Source organism: Herpailurus yagouaroundi, unplaced genomic scaffold (genome assembly GCF_014898765.1).
Source record: "Herpailurus yagouaroundi ecotype Mexico unplaced genomic scaffold, PumYag 140, whole genome shotgun sequence".
NCBI lineage: Eukaryota > Metazoa > Chordata > Mammalia > Carnivora > Felidae > Herpailurus > Herpailurus yagouaroundi.
This window is the reverse complement of record NW_024412395.1, coordinates 70672393-70689986: the sequence shown is the minus strand read 5'-3', so window position 1 is coordinate 70689986 and position 17594 is coordinate 70672393. Positions and strand designations below refer to the sequence as shown.

General features: G+C 36.2%; 1 protein-coding gene across 8 annotated transcripts in view; it reads left to right on the top strand.

Moving 5' to 3' along the window:
- STAT4 (signal transducer and activator of transcription 4) overlaps window positions 1-17594 on the top strand; it is a 118798-nt gene that overhangs the window by 79774 nt on the left and 21430 nt on the right. For all 8 annotated transcript variants that reach the window (XM_040475689.1, XM_040475690.1, XM_040475688.1 and 5 more), the window contains 10 exons: window positions 939-1037; window positions 3185-3277; window positions 4153-4231; window positions 7326-7411; window positions 8878-9029; window positions 10821-10979; window positions 11696-11788; window positions 15272-15331; window positions 15641-15658; window positions 15746-15839. In XM_040475689.1, the coding sequence (XP_040331623.1) occupies window positions 939-1037; window positions 3185-3277; window positions 4153-4231; window positions 7326-7411; window positions 8878-9029; window positions 10821-10979; window positions 11696-11788; window positions 15272-15331; window positions 15641-15658; window positions 15746-15839 (933 nt within the window). The remainder of the gene's footprint in view (window positions 1-938; window positions 1038-3184; window positions 3278-4152; window positions 4232-7325; window positions 7412-8877; window positions 9030-10820; window positions 10980-11695; window positions 11789-15271; window positions 15332-15640; window positions 15659-15745; window positions 15840-17594) is intronic.

The window sequence follows — 17594 nt, the reverse complement described above, 5'->3', positions numbered from 1 at the left end:
TGCAGGGCCCTGGCAAGTGAGGTAAATCAGTGCCTGGATTTCTCAGTGGTGGACAATCAGGCACACATTTCCCCCGAAGGGATTACAATATTTGAATTTACACAACATACCTAGTGGCTGAATTAAACCCACAGACCGCCAGCTGCCAATGTCTGCACCAATGTCTGCATAGGTAATAAAAAATGTATATGCTTAGGTGTGATAAAAGTATTACTGCTAAGGGGCGCCTGGGTGGCTTGGTTGGTTAAGCATCCAGCTCTTGGTTTCAGCTCAGGTCATGATGTTGGCAGCTCATGAGACAGAGCGCCCTGTTGGGCTCAGTACGGACAGTACAAGAGTGCTCTCCCTCTCTCTGTCTCTTTCTGCCCCTCCCTTGCCCTCACTCTCAAAATAAATAAATAAATATTTTCTCAAAATAAATCTTTCTATTTTTCTCAAAATAAATAAATATTAAAAAAAAAAACATATTATTGCTGAAATGTGTGATAGTTCCACTCTAGTAAACTCACAGTTATAAGCCAGTCGACATGAAAGACTTGGACCGAAGAATGCTTGAAGCATACCATAAAGTACAGAGTTAACAAGTGAACAGCTGGGACCACCTGGTTCATAATAATTTACAAAGAAGTAACTCTTTTACCTAAAACTTACCTTACGCATAAAATAAACGGAACCTCCTGAGTGTGTGTTCAGAGCCTTTCCTACAGAAGTGTTCAAGAACTCTTTAATTATTAAAAATGATTTTTGAGGACACAGCAATATGCTACAGAGGAGTTTCATTCACAATTTAAGTTTCTGTGGCTTTAGGGCAAATGTTGAAATAAATCCCAAGTCATTTCCTATATTTAATGAAAGGTTATTTTTGATTTGCAAGTAGTGATGTTTCCTTACGATGTATACATTTAAGCTTTTATGTTGTTTTTGCTCACTTTTTTCAGGGCAAATTTCATGGAAATCCAATGCATGTAGCTGTGGTCATTTCAAACTGCTTAAGGGAAGAGAGGAGGATATTGGCTGCAGCCAACATGCCCGTTCAGGTAATATTTTCTGAGCTTGTGATCTTGTTATCACCTTGAACTCAATTTTTCTGAGACAGATAAATTCTTATCTTCTTCCCATCAAGCTCCTTCTACCTATGCTAATGGTGCCAACCATCCTTCCGATCACTTGGAATCAAGGTCATAGGATCATTTTTGAGTAGTTCCTTGTCCCTGCCTTCATACTGAGATAATTACCTCATCCGTCTAGAGTTTGTTTCTGGAATCCTATCTATACATTCTTCTCTGTTTCCATTGGTCACCCTCTGATTCACAATCTTAAAACACCAGTTGGGGAATATAGTTAACTATCTCCTAGTTGAATTCCTAACTACCATTTGGATTTTGCTTCCCTCAGCGTGTTTATCCTTAGGGATTGATGTTGCTCAAAACCTCCTATAATCTCCCGATTTCCTACCCCACAAGTCCAAAACTACTCCACAAGCAAAAACTTTATCTTTTAGAAACTCCACAAATACCTGCTTGTGGATTGTTTCAATGTACTTTGCACCTGCCATTTTTTAGATTCTATTTTATCACCCTATCCTGAATGAATTCAGAGCCCCCAACCAAGACTCGAAAGAATGAAGCCCTTGGGAATACTTTTTCAGTTAATCCTTATAAAAAGGAAAGAATATGTAAGTAATCAGTTTTCCAAATGACATCCTCCATAATTTAGTAAATCACACCACTATATTTATTTTTAAAAGCCCAAGAAAAGTATCTTTTTTTGGAACTGTTAAGAATTTTTAGATTTAACTATTGTCAGGTTATGGTTGTTTTGGGAGAAGTATGAAATTTTAACAATTTCTTCTTTCTTAGATGAAGAAGGGCAGTATCATTTTTATTTAATTTAAAATCTAAAGTATAGTGCTGCTAAAGTAAATATAGCTTGATTCATAACTGGGTAAAAATTAAGATTCTATGACTACTATTATATGATATTCTTATATATCCTCAACTCTGCTTTTCTATATCCCTCTTATCTCTAGTCATTGTAGTGTGTGTGTGTGTGTGTGTGTGTGTGTGTGTGTGTGTGTGTTGTTGTCTTTAAATGTCAGATATCAGTCAAATTAGAAGCTACGAATAATCTCCCAGATGCATGCCACAACATGGTACCACATGCTACCATAAAAGAAGCACTGTTGTAAATTTCAAACCTTCAAACCAATATACAACTATCTGGATGGATCTATAGATAGAGAGAGAGTGAGAGACAGAGAGAAATAACTGAAGGCAAAATGAGAGAGAAGGAACTTTATAAATATTTTCCAATCTGAAGAATGTAGTGTAGTTGAAAGAACACTTGACTGCCAGCCACCCGCATCGGCTCTACTTGAGGTTCCACCCGATTTGCTTGGTCAGGTCATCAGCCTTTCTAACCGTAGCTCCTGGCCCAGCTATAAGGTAAAGGGGTTGCTGATGTTCTAACTCTCATCTCTGGGTATCTGTATACTTTGATACCAAAGGAACGCACTCAGTTTCTTTATATCGGAGGAACACTCAATGTTAGATTATTTGAATGGCCAAGAAAATGGTGCTTGGAAAAGTTGGTTAGCACCTTTCTGTTTAACTAGGCTAACAGTTTCAGATATTCTTTAGTGAGCTCCCTTTTGTTCCGGTGTAAAAGTAAATCTCATCCCAGCAGATTCAACATCCCTAATTCTGAATTTAAGTCCAACTTAACGTAGCCACTATACTCATTTTTAAATTACATGTATTCATTTTATAGAATTTCGAAAGTAACAATAGGTCTGTTGTAGAATGTTAGGAGAAAAAGTTTAAGCCATAAAATCATCCGTAACTTCACTTATATACTGATAACATTTTAGTGTGTGTGTTCTTCCAATCATATGTACTTAAGTTCACATGTCTATGCATATATCCATATATTTCTACATACATATACATATATAAGAACTAGAGATCACAAACACACGGTGTTTTTATAATTTGCTCTTTTTCTTAACAACTTAGTGCTACTTTAAATGTCATTAAATATTTTTCTAAAGCATGCTTTTTAATAGCTGTAGAATGTTCCATATCATACTGATCCAAGCCTCAGTTCAAAGTATGCTACATATGCTACATTTGTTATAAACTTGTTTTATCCACATCACTGAAAGTTCAAGACATCTTTTTTCTAGGGACCTTTGGAGAAATCCTTACAAAGTTCTTCAGTTTCAGAAAGGCAGAGGAATGTGGAGCACAAAGTGACTGCCATTAGAAATAGTGTGCAGGTGAGTGTTTCATGAAAAATTAGCAAGGTGGCCCTAACTGTGCCTCTTTTTCTTATGTGCCCAAAGCTAGTACATACAGAAATCATAGGGTAACTTGTCAATAAGATAACTATCTCTCACACACTATGTTCATATTAGAAAAGATTTCTTTGGGGGAAACTTTTCAACTTCAATTTACTGGAGACTGGAGCTCCCTGCCCCCCAAATTCTAAGCCTCTAACCTTCACATCTGTAATGTCTGCATCTTCATCTGCAAAAGTGAGGATAACCACCACCACGGGCTTGTTGTGAGGACAAATGAGATGATGTAAGGAAAGCCATTAGCCCAGATCTTGGCACTTAATACCTATTATGTCTGAGCAGAAAGATATCACCACGTTTGGAGAAAAGCAAAGTGAAATCTTGAAACATAAACAAACAGGAGACATAGAGGAAGCATAGATATTTTTCTAAGAAGCAGAGAGGGACTGTAGGCTGAATTGTCATAAAGTACAGCAGATTAGAATAGAGCCTTTCAGTGAAAAGATAACTGATACATTAACGCAGAGTTGTAGGGAACTAAAAGGGAAAAGGTATCCATATTCTCCAATAATAAAAAAAAAAGTAATTAGTAGCATCATTTGGAACTGAGAGATAAAAGGCAAGATGCTGAAAGATTTTCGAACAATTAGGAAGAAAAAATGAAGAGAACATTTTGTCTGGTTCTTCCAGTGCTATTCTAACTTCATGGGAATTAGCTTTTTAGAAATGTAGATTGTACACACTTCATCTAGGACATGACTGAAGCCCCAAATAGTGTATTTTGAAACACTGATGATGATATTTCCCTGATGTGCTTACATGTAACAACAGACTATGTTTTCTTTTGTAAAAAGATGACAGAACAAGACACCAAATATTTAGAAGACCTGCAAGATGAATTTGACTACAGGTATAAAACAATTCAGACAATGGGTAAGTTTTTATTTTGTCTGTAGTTCTACCTAGGGACATAAAGACAACATGACTAGGACTTATTCTTTACTGACAAAATTGATAAATTGATCTACTTCCCTAAGTGAAGTGCTTTTGTTTTTGTTTTGAAGAGAGAGTGCAGGAGAGTATTTTGCTTCCTCCTTTTCCCTCTTTCTGTTTCTCTGTGTATGAGTGTCTGTGTGTGTGTGTGTGTGTGTGTGTGTATACCAACCAATTCAAAGTAAATTATACAGCTCAAGAGAAATCAGAATCAAAATATCATTATCACAACTAAGAAAAGTAATAATAGTTCCTAGCATGATCAGGAAATTACTAATATCATCCCTAAATGAGTTTTTTAAATATAATTTCTTAAGTTGTAAGTAGAAATATAGGGTGCCTGCCTGGCTGAGTGAATAGAGCATGAGGCTCTTGATCTCAGGGTCATGAGTTCAAACTCCACCTAGGGCGTAGAGCCTCCTTAAAAAAAATTTTTTTTAATTGTAAGTAGAAATGTGATTCACTGTAGGAAATTTGGGAAGTAGACAAAAGCATTAAAAAATTAAAGATCATACAAAATTCCACCATCTATAGATAAACACTGTCAAAATGTTAGTATACTTCCTTCCAGCCTTTTCCCTATATATTCAAATACATACATGTCTATTTATTTGCAAAAATAATAATAATACACAGTTTTGTGTATTGCATTTTAAACTGAAGTTTTAACTTAAATATTTCCCTGTATCATAAAAAATCTTCAAAGACATAATTTCAATAATTGTATGAATGTCAGAACGTAAGAACACTGCAATTATTTGATTATCTCTGTGATTAAACACTGAGTTTGTTTACAATTAGATGTTTTTTAAAAAATGGAAAGGGAAAAAAAGCAATGAAAGAATGAGAATATTTATAAGGTCTAAAATTTACAAGTAACAATGGATTGATCATTCGAAGTGTACTGCCATTAGTGGGACAATTGAGGAAATTCCAATTAGGTCTAGATTAGCTAATCGGATGTACCAAATAATTTGCAGGCTTTGGTAATTGTACTACACTTATGTAAGATATTAGAGGGAGCTGGATAAAGAACAGATGGAAACTGTACTATTGTCGCAACTCTTTTGTAATTCTGAAATTATTTTCAAATAATTTTTCAAAACAAATCGGATAGAAATCTTTTATTTACTGAAGCATTTTTAACTACTGAGATGTTAGCTTAAAACTTCTGGAAGGAAGTATGGATGACTGTGACCAAATGCTTAACTGTCATCTAAGATTTAAAAGCAAAGATATTCGGATAGGAATCTTGTTTGGCATAGGTGACAAGTGACGTGTTCTCCTGGCATCTTCAGGATGGGTTGGCTCCTATGAGGTCATGTTTAAAATAGTCATAGTTGCTTACATGTATAATTTTTCCCTTCAGAAAAAATGGCACAAACATGCATTTCATCAAAGGGGTCCATGATCCTAAAAAGGTTTAGAAATACAAATTTAATCAAGCATTCCAGTCCATTGAATGCAGTCTCGTCCCAAATCTCATATGTGAGTCACCAATTTAAGCAGTAGAATGTAGAGGCATCTGGGTGGCTCAATAGGTAGAGCATGTGACTGTTGATGTCAGAGTCATGAGTTCAAGCCCCAGGTTGGGCATGAAGCCCACTTAATTAAAAAAAAGTTGTTAGAAGTAGAATGTAACAAAATACGTTAAACGATAGAATTGCTTTGAACTTAACATATTACAATTAGAGTTATATTGATATTATCAGTGCTTCACAAGCATTACGAAGAATCAAATTGATCATTCTATCACTTAAATCAACAAGTATTCATTTTGTTGATTATAAGTGAAAGGAAATGGATTTTTTTTTTAATGTTTATTTATTTTTGAGAGAAAGAGAGAGAGAGAGAGAGAAAGCTCGGGCAGGGGAAGGGCAGAGAGGGAGGGAGACACAAAATTCGAAGCAGGCTCCAGTCTCCAAGCTGTCAGCGCAGAGCCCAATGCAGGGTTCAAACTCACGAAGCACATGATCATGATCTGAGCTGGAAAGTCAGACACTTAGCTGAACTGAGCCACCCATGAACCCCGTGAAATGAACTGTTTTATGTGAAATGAAAGACACATGAACACAAGTTATATCTTGCTGGTCAAGACTGAAAAGTATTAGCTAATGAATTTTGAGTTAATAAAATGTTGTAGAAGCAAGATTTTGCTACATGTGGGATCTAGGAGTTAGCGAATTTGTGAATACAACCAAGAATGATTTCCTGGAGGTCAGTGCTATTTTGTAGAGAAATTGGGCCCCACGTTGTTTTGGGGCCTCTTTTTCACAATCACACAGGTCAGATTGGCATTTCCACCCTTCACTTTTCACCAAGAGCAGTTACTATAAATAACCACTTGCTATATACCAGTAAAGTTTAATGTTCAAGTTAAATAATACAACGTTTATTGCACATCTCCCATTTAAGAGGATAAACCATCTCAGGTTTTTTTCAGTCAGAGATTTTTCTTAATTTGTAACTCTTTCCTGCTTCTAGTTTTACTGTGAGGCAAGCTCATTCTGCAAAGGACAAAAAAGGAAAGCAAAGGACTTCATCGTTATTAGTTCATGAGACTAAGTAGGTAAAACTGCAACTCTTCAGGCAGTTTTCCATAATTCCTGGGTATCAAGTAGAGTGAGGCAGATGGGTAAAGGCATCAGGAGGAGTCAAATATGATTAATGGGCACAAAGACAGGCCCCTTTCCTACTTACGCCAACCAGCTAGGGTTACTATCAATGTAGAGGTATCTTAAAAAGGAATACATTTCAAAAACTTTTTTACCTCTCTCTCTGCCCCAAAAAGGAACATGGTGTGAAGAATGGTCTTCAGTCAAGGTCTGTATGATAGAGAGCTCACTGGCTTACTCGGTGGTGATCCTTCCTGGCAAATGAGCAGATAGGGACTGACTTTCATGCTCATCTCTAACAGTCGCATTAGGCTTCTGTATCTTAAGACTTAAGGATGGGAATTGCAGCAGATGTAGCTTTCAGGACAGAGACCTTTGCCTTAGAGTGGACTCCACATCTCATCTCTTTTCCTTCACAGATCAGGGGGACAAGAACAATGCCCTAATGAATCAGGAAGTTTTGACTCTGCAAGAAATGCTTAACAGTCTCGACTTCAAGAGAAAGGTTAGTGAAGAACTTTAATTTGGCCTTTTGCCCATTTTTCTCCTTTTCCTGTATGTGATCCTACTGAAAAGACTCAAGCTCTTGGATTCCTTCAGTTCTATTTAAGTTGAATGAATAAATGGCAATGTTTCTAGAAAGAGTGCCATGCTGTTTGCCATGCTTCTCTTGCTAAGTTCACAAAGTTGGACCTCTTGCGAGTTTATTTATCTTGCTTATGCTGTACATTTACTGTAGCTACCATTAATTTCAAGGTGAATGTTTTACCCAATTTTTATTTGCCACTATTTCAGACATGACTGTCTTAGTTTCTGTACTTAATATGCTGATGTGGGTTCTCCTACACATGTATAATTAAAATATTATTTGATGACTACTAAAATTTTAATAGAAAAATCAATGTTCCAGTTTCTACTCTGAAAAATGACCTCATGCTAAGTAATTTCTTAGATTTCAGGATAGTTCATTGACAACTGAGCGTATTCAATCTAACCTCCTTTCACGGAGAGGAAGAACTCCTTTCTGACAAAATGAAATATTTTTTAAAAAAGGGAAACATTTCTATTTCAACTTTCTATCTCTCCTTGAAAATAAATGCATTGAAATCTGAGCTGTTACTGATAAGTCAAGAGTTTATTTCTAAAAGTTTGGCTTCGTTTTTTGTGCAGGAATTTGTGTGAGCACAGATAAATGTAAAATTTATTTTCACCCTAAATTATAAACTTTAACAGTTAGATATCAGATTTTAAGCATGCAAGTATTTAATCCAAGATAAGCTTAATGCTTTTATGCATAATGAATCTATACTATATGTTTTATGCATGCTATCTTATTCTACTTCAGAAATAAGATTTTAAGGACAGAAGGAACCGGAAATAATTCTGTCCATTCACCTGATTGTATAGATCAAAATATAAAGTTCCAGCAAATTAAGTGGTTTATCCAAATTCACATAGCTTGTCACAGAACCAGGATAGGAATTCACAACTTCTCATCCTTAGGCCTTTGAAAGCTATACTTCTTCCTAAATTCAGATAAAGTCCTAATAAAAACTAATACAGAAAGACTCCAATTTTAGTCATTGCATTTAAAAATAAATGAATAAACATATTTATAAGAATATAAATTTAATCTGTGTCTTTTTAAATAATGGAGAAATGGCTGTATGACTAGAAGATTCAATATTGTCACAGGAGGTACAAACTCAATATATTTACACTAAATGATATTACATTATGAGATTGCTAACTGTGGTCATGCTTCTTTCTTTGTGATGTTATTTGTGATAATTTAATAGTTTGAAAAGGCAGTGCTAGGATAACTATAAGGTAGTATTTCATAAAGTATGTAGTGAGAATTGTAACCAAGCCTGTATCTTCCAGGTCAGACAAATTGTTTTACAGGTTGAATTATAAGTGACTTTGGTTGTGTCTTTTGAAAATCTTTTCAGTAGTCACCTTTGTTTTTAGGAAGCCCTCAGTAAAATGACACAAATAGTCAATGAAACGGACTTGTTAATGAACAGCATGCTGATGGAAGAGCTGCAGGACTGGAAGAGGCGCCAGCAGATCGCCTGCATTGGAGGACCGCTCCACAATGGGCTCGACCAGCTTCAAAACTGGTAAAACGAATTGACTTTAGTTTCTAGTGAAAACCACAGGAAGTACAAAGCTTCAGTGTAGCTCAGCCAGAGATGTATATGTGTTTTTTTTTAATGTTTATTTATTTTTGAGAGAGAGACAGATAGACAGAATGCAAGCAGGGGAGAGGCAGAGAGAGAGGGAGACACAGAATCTGAAGCAGGCTCCAGGCTCGGAGCTGTCAGCACAGAGCCCGACGCTGGGCTTGAACTGACAGACCTCAAGATCATGACCTGAGCCAAAGTTGGATGCTTAACCGACTGAGCCACCCAGGCGCCCTATGTGTTTTTAATTTTATTCCTTTGGGGCAAAAACAAAGTATCTATAGAAGTCTATAGAATGCATCAGAAATGCTTACTTTTTCTCATCTAATATATTAATCTTAGAAGACTCAAGTGAATTTTTGACACCTGCAATAAATATAGCTTTCTATAAGGACATAAGAAGCACTAACTTCAAAAGCTTAAAAAAAGATATCTTAGTTTTTAAATGTATATCTTAAGAAGTCAGGGTTCAACGTTAGTTTTGTGTGTTCAACAAAGTGATTTATTTTTGTATTTAAATGAAATATCTCAAATGGCTAATACAACAGGGCATCCCCTACCGTATACACATAGGCTATCATATACAGATATCCTTTGTATTGGAAAAAAAAAAAATGTGGATAGGGCTTTCTTCTTCATCAGTGCCAAATAAAATTATCTGATCGAATGAGCACTTAGAAAAAATAATGAAAAAGAAGGAAAATGTTCAGTTGAAATCTAAAATTGCTTTCAAAGGGTACAGAGCAATACAAGGGAGATATGGCATAACTGGGGCCACTTGCACCCCGCCAGTCCCGCTTGTCAAGAAGAGTAAGGAATTGGGCTCTTTTTAAAACATACTGATTTTCCTTGGGGAGATGCTTTAATTCCCTAACCTCACTGTAATCCCTTGTTTTGAAAACAAGATAAACAACAAAGGAAGCCATCAAGAATTTAGCAGATAAGCGTGCTTACACCAAATTCTGTGGGGGGTTGACAGATCTTTTCATAGCACTATGTGGGGAATAAACTTCTAAGTAGAAAGAGCTGCTGTCAGGGCCAGAAAGACTTAGCAAGTCTGTCCAGATATCCTGCCTCCTTGGGAGTGGACGGTCCCTTCAGTGTCCATTTCAGCCTCTCTCTTTCTTAAACTTCAGGCCCAAGAGCCCACCTCCATTTCTGAGGTGAGATCGCCACATAGTGAGTAAAACTCTAAGCATGTACCTTCTCCAGACAGATACACTGATAATTTTTGGCTAATACTTAGGATTTGAAAAATACATACTGGAGTGGGGAAGGCAGTTCATTTCATACTGTCTTTTTTCTTTAGTATTCTTATGCATAACACTCTTCATATCATGTATTTTTAAAGTTTTAAATTTGCTCTTTCTCTACCCGTTAGTGAGTACCATATCCTTAACATATATATGTTTAACAGACTTGTAAACAAAAAAATTAAAAGGGATTTGGTTCCAGATGTTGACAAAATTTTGTAAATGATGTCTATAACTATAGGTAAAAATGAGAAAACGTTGAAAATGTTTCCCATGCATCATACATCTTAGAGGAAAAGCTAATTTGGGAAATAAACATACAGAACTGTCACTAACTTGTAATGGAATTAAGTAAATGATTGTATTAATTGAATAATTATTTAATAATTTATTATTTGCTAACGTGTTTAATAGTTAAAACGGTAGCTTGTTAAATGGGAAAACTATCTGCTGATTTTCATTTGTTGTTCAATAGCTTTACACTGTTGGCAGAAAGTCTGTTCCAACTCAGAAGGCAATTGGAGAAATTAGAGGAGCAGTCGACTAAAATGACATATGAAGGGGATCCCATCCCCGTGCAAAGAGCCCATCTGCTAGAAAGAGTCACCTTCTTGATCTACAACCTTTTTAAGAAGTAAGTAAAGTATTATCCATTTAAATGCCTCATGGAAGCCTCAGTCTTGTGGGGTTGTAAGGACACCCTGGCTGGGGTTTTAGTGTTAAGGTGATGGGGGGGTGGGGGGGGGTAGGCAAGTGTTAAGCAGTGAGCCTCAGGGTAAAGGGAATAAAGCTACAGAGAGTTTCAGAAGCCTTTCTGCTCTTCACTATTTATTCAACACTTCTCCCAAGAACTGACTCAATTTTCCATAGCCAAGCACATCATCCAGCTGAAGTTCATTTTTCACATTTTAGAAAACAAGATTTCAATGATTTCTTCTTAAGTATATATCCAAGAAATGAAGGGTGGAGACCATGTTTATGTGTATTAGCTCATCTAAAAAAAAAATACTAACATCCAGAAATTCTAATATCCAGTTCAAAGATGGCATGAAATTAACTTTTCCTTTATGTTTAGTATGATAAAAATAGACTTTTATTCTTGACTCAAGTATAACAATTAAGAATTATTTACCATTGTTATTTAGGGACAATCTTTAGGCATTTTTTCCATCTCCTGGTAACTATTTATGAGAAGTCTTTGGAAAGATTTGAACTTAATGGACATTTGAATGTCTTCTAAGTGTAGAAAATTTGGATCTTTTAAGAGGACAGCATCCTGTTTCTCTGTGGTTTTCAGCCTGTCAATATTTTCAATGTTTTCAAGACGTGCTTTATTTCCTTTTAATCTAGCTCATTTGTGGTTGAACGACAGCCATGCATGCCAACCCACCCTCAGAGACCGATGGTACTTAAAACTCTCATTCAGTTCACTGTAAAGCTAAGGTAGGCAGAATGTGCTCTATCGTTTCATTTGTTTGTGGAGCCTCAGCCACTGCGTTAATTACAACTCATTTCTCTCATAGTGCCTTTCATTCAACTCTTCTTTATTATGCACTTCCTGCATGCCCAGCACTGAGCTTTGGTAGATACCCTCAGAAATGTTAATATGAGGGCCCTGCTTGTAAAGAATATGACAATAAAGATGAAGGCCTGAAGGGTATTATCATGACAGTATGGAATTCCAACGTCGGGCATCATGGGATTAATGGCTGAAAAGGCTGACTTGGTAGAGGCTAGCAAAGCCTTGTGGTCCCTATGAGGAAGGACCTTGCAGGAAGAGCAGAGACAGGAAGGAGAGTGGGATTGTAGGAGAGCGAGACGACAGAAATAATGACTTTCTGGGTCTGTTTTGCAAGCATGTGAAATAGGGAGAGGTAGACTTGAGTAGATTGGGGACAGAATATGAAAGGCTTTGAATATCTTACCCATGAAATATGATGGTATGTTCTTCCCCTGTGATTGCCCAGCAGCTAGCTTATAGGATTTTCCACAAAAACTCATAATGCTGTAAGTTTCAATACATCCTTACCATGTACCTGATTTAAAGACATATGACTTTTGTGTTATTGCTGCTTTGTCTGTGCATTTGATCCTTTCCATTACCATGAGAAACCAAGACGTATCATTTTCCCTAGTGACACTTAAAATAATGAATTTGAACTCAAACTTTCAAAGATTTTCATCATGCATCAATCTCCAAGATCCCCAAGCTTTAAATTCCTAATCACTAAGTCACCTCTGACTACCATATGAGAGGTAATGATGCCATGGTAGATAGTGATTTAGGGCCCCACAATAGGATCCCTGATCACACATCACTATTGGAACTTTATTTTTTTATTTTATTTTATTTTATTTTATTTTATTTTATTTTATTTTATTTTATTTTATTTTTTTATGCATTTCAAATCTATTGAGATGTAACTGACATACGCTATAGAAGTTTAAGATGTACAGTGTAACGACTTGTCTTACATAAGTTGCAAAATGATTACTACAATAAGTTTAGTTAACATCCATCACCTCAGAACTCCATTTTTAAAGGGAAGGCCACGTAGTATTCCATTGTGTATATAAACCACAATTTCTTTATCCATTCATCAGTTGATGGACATTTAGGCTCTTTCCATAATTTGGCTATTGTTGAGAGTGCTGCTATGAACATTGGGGTACAAGTGCCCCTATGCATCAGTACGCAATGAGAAAAAATGAAATATGGCCTTTTGTAGCAACGTGGATGGAACTGGAGAGTGTGATGCTAAGTGAAATAAGCCATACAGAGAAAGACAGATACCATATGGTTTCACTCTTATGTGGATCCTGAGAAACTTAACAGGAACCCATGGGGGAGGGGAAGGAAAAAAAAAAAAAAAAGAGGTTAGAGTGGGAGAGAGCCAAAGCATAAGAGACTGTTGAGAACTGAGAGCAAACTGAGGGTTGATGGGGGGTGGGAGGGAGGAGAGGGTGGGTGATGGGTATTGAGGAGGGCACCTTTTGGGATGAGCACTGGGTGTTGTATGGAAACCAATTTGACAATTAATTTCATATATAAATAAAAAATAAATAAATAAATAAAAATAAAGGGAAGGCATTTTTCTTCAGTTTGCATTTTAAATACCTGACTTGAAATTCTTAATCATTTCCTTTGTGTGAATTTTGTAGTAAGACTTAAGAACCAAGAACAAAAGGCAGAGGCCAGGTTCCCTTTCAAAATTTCATGATTTTCAAAAGTTGTTCATTCATTCCTCATCCCTATATTTCTATAACCCAGAAGACAGTAACACTAAAGGGAAATAGGATAGAGGGGTGGTGGACATCCTACTTTTCCTTGAGATACCCCCAGAGATGAAACGGTAAGTCTAAGATGCTCTCTGGGACAAAAAGGGAGATGATTAGGGAATGTTCTCAGCCAAGAGTTCAGAGTGGAAGAAGCTCCCTGAATGGGCATCACCTTACATGTTGTTTGAACTGATTGCCAGGAGCCTAGACCATTAGTCCCTGATTTGAAAGCAGCGTTCCTGCTTTCCTCTTCCACCTGACTGTTGGTTCCCTATCCTTCTCTGTGCCCTGTTCTTCACTGTCTTGATAGATGATCCTTTACTAATATTCAAACTTTTTCCCTAAAACCCCTCCCTCCCAAAGATTTCCAGCCTCCTATTTCAAAAGGAGCAGTGACATGGGATTCCCTTTAGTCATCAGCATCTCACAGTGGATCAGATCCTTCCTGAAGTATGATAGGAAGGCAGAGAGGGAAAACTTGCTGCCCTATTTCACATGACCTCCTCACCCTTCACTACTAACAACTACACACTTATAATATTCCAAACCCTAACACCAAACCTGTGCTTCATACAGGATTTTTAAGGAGCCTTTGTCACATTCTACCCACACTTTTGTTTGCGCTGTCTATCATCTGTGATTATATTCCTCTAATGCCAATCAGTTGCTTATTTCCATTTTCCACATTCCATCTATTAGATTTAGCTGGACCTCTTCCCTTTATGTGTAGCTACGTCCACACTTCCAGGGCTGTCCTGGCCATACATGAGGAGCTCAATACATGCTGAGTGAATGAATGAGTTTTGGGATGAGTGCATGATTGGGATGAGTGAGTGAGTGATTGGATTAATATCTCTGAGATCGACTGAACCCACAGAGAGGGTATATTAGAGGTTATGACTCAAACGATTGGGAAAAGCAAAAGAACAAAGGATCTGACACCAAGAAGAAATTAAAGGAATTCTTACTCTGATCTTTAATCACTTGTTTGGAATTAAATCTTTTTAAGTTATGAACATTTTTGCTGGGACTTACATAGTGTACTTAAAGATTGCAAATACATTTGAATTGGAATTTTTCAGATCCCAGAGGCCTGGTCTTTCTCAGACTTTTTGCCATAAAACAGTTATCATCAAAACATTTTAGTTTTACCAAGCTTAAATTTTTTTATGATATGAGAATAAAATGGAGCCATATTGATACGCTGGAATGTTTTTCTTATATTTATACACTTCACCCAAATTTGAGCTTTAGCCAAAATATATAGCTATTTTTCTGACCTAGCCAATGTATTATCCAACATATATCAACTAAAGCAATATGGAAGTACTTCACAAATGTTTGTCAATATGATAGGAAATGGCTGGTGTCAATATTAGTAACATGACAAACTAAAGAGGAATTGTACATTTTTATTTTTATTTATTTTTACTTTATTTTAATTCCAGTATAGTTAACCTACAGTGTTATATTAGTTTCAGATGTACAATATAGTGATTCAACCACGAATCACACTAACATATAACTGAAGGTAACCTAAATTCAATTTATGTGTATAGGGCATAAATATATTTATATATTTAAATATAAAAAGGCTCTTAGCACTTTTAATTATTGGCTCTGATTCTTATTTATGTGTCTTTCCAGACTACTAATAAAATTGCCAGAACTGAACTATCAGGTAAAGGTGAAAGCATCTATTGACAAGTAAGTTTCTGATTTCATTTTGAAACATGAAAATGTGAGACTTTGTAAAAAGAACTTTCCTCATTCTATAGAATTATTTCAAACTTTTAAATATATTTCTCTAACATTACATATCAATGTACTTCAAATATTTGACTTTGAAGTTCAAACATTTAATAGAACTCCAATGAAGATTTCTTTAAAAAATTTTACTATAAAGTCTTGAAATGAAAATTTATGACTATATTATACTACTCTCTAAAGTATCAAAGGAAGTTTTTACTAGATCCATAAAATAGCTCATTTTAAGGAATCTTCTTGGTTTTACAGGAATGTTTCAACTCTAAGGTAAGAAATTTATTTTATATATTTTTTGATGGTCCCATAAATGTATTTTACCTGAGACCATGTAAATAGCTAAGATTTTCTGTCTAGCAATCGAAGATTTGTTCTTTGTGGAACTCATGTCAAAGCCATGTCCATTGAAGAATCTTCTAACGGGAGTCTCTCAGTAGAATTTCGACATTTGGTGAGTTCAACAGTAAAATTACACAAGCTACTCCCCCTCCCAAATCAGACACATCCTTAAGAATAGGCCTTATAATTAAATATATTTTGGTTTCTGGCATTTCTTATGTGAGATTAAGGGCCACATCGAGAAATAAAACATGCCATTATTGAAGAATTAAAAATGTTAGAAAGACCACAGTAACTTAACTCAGAAGTCCAAGTTCTCAAAAATGGTGAGAATAGTACCTAAGTATATACAGCAATTGGTCAATATATTTTGGAAATAATAACAGACATAATCGGTCTTGTAATGGATAGGAATTCCTGGTTTCATTTTTTAAATGTCCCCAAGAAATGATATCCAGCAACAACATGTCTGGCCGAAGGTGCTTTCATTTTTAGAGTAGCTTGTGGGCAGGTAGGATGTTCCTGGGTCTGGCGGTTGCACAGAGTGTGCCTTGGCATGTCTAGAAAGCTTCTGACCCAGCCTTAACCTGCTGCTTCTTGTTCATACCACTTCCTCTTAACCTAGAGTTCTCTTCCTGCTTTCTTTCTAATTCTTTGTATAGTTCTTAGATTCCCAAAGACTCTATTGCTTTTCTTGCCAGATGCATGATACTCATGATTAGCACTTAGAAAGGACCTCACTCGAATGTTGGGGCACCACTAAGTGGGCTTCAAAGGGTCTAATTTCTAAAAGATAAAATTTAGGTTAATAGATATCTGCATATACAAATGTATGCTGGCTTTTGTTTTTAATTTTGTTTTTGTTTGGTCTGTAGTATTGAAGGGTACCTTTCTTTTCACTGAATCCCTCCAGTGTGAGACTGATAAATAAACAAAATGTAAGGAGGAGTTATGTATTACACATCCTTATAACTAATACTCTTTTCACATAGGTTCATTTCCTATTCTTAAGAAATGTTCAATAATGGACAATGTTTGCTAATAAATAAAGCTGTAAGAGACCTTAACTTAGAGATGTCTATCTCTCAATAAAGGTCATGTGGAAAGGACAAGGAACATACCAAAAAGTGGTTAGGTCTTTACTCCAGGAGGGATAACACATAAAATAAAATCTTACTTTTTAAGGTGCTCTTCTAGTTACAAAGCGTTTTTATATATATTACCTTTTGCATAGTAACTTAAAAAAAAAAAAACTTTATTTTTGAGGCTGGGGAGGGGCAGAGTGAGGGGAACAGAGGATCCGAAAAGGGTTCGGCGTCCACAGCAGCGAGCCCAATGCGGAACTCGAATTCACTAACTGTGAGATCATGACCTAAGCCGAAGTCGGACGTTCACCCACCCGAGCCACCCAGGCGCCCCGCATAATAACTTCTAGTTGCTTTTTAATACAAAACTAAATGTAGAAAACCAGAGAGGCAAAAATGAAAAAATTAAAAATCATCTGTAATCTCACCACCTTATAGCACTATTACATCTTTACTTTCGTTTTCATTCTTTTCTAACTTTTGTATATGTACTTTTTAAGTGAGATCAGACTGTAGGCACTGTGTAAACTGTTGTCTGCCTTTTAAAAAATGAAGTCATCTATATCATGAACATTTCTGTGTCCCTGAGTCTCTAACGCCATGTAGTAGCTTGGTGTGTCCTGTGGCATAGTCCCTCCCATTGTTTGTTTCCCCAATCCTCTGTGTTGGTTTCACAGGGATTGAGAACCATTGCAGCTTAGCTCAGGTGATGTTTTCCAGGTACAAAGGAGTGTTGGGTAGATTTTAAAACATCCCAGCATGATTTCCTCTTTCCAAAACGT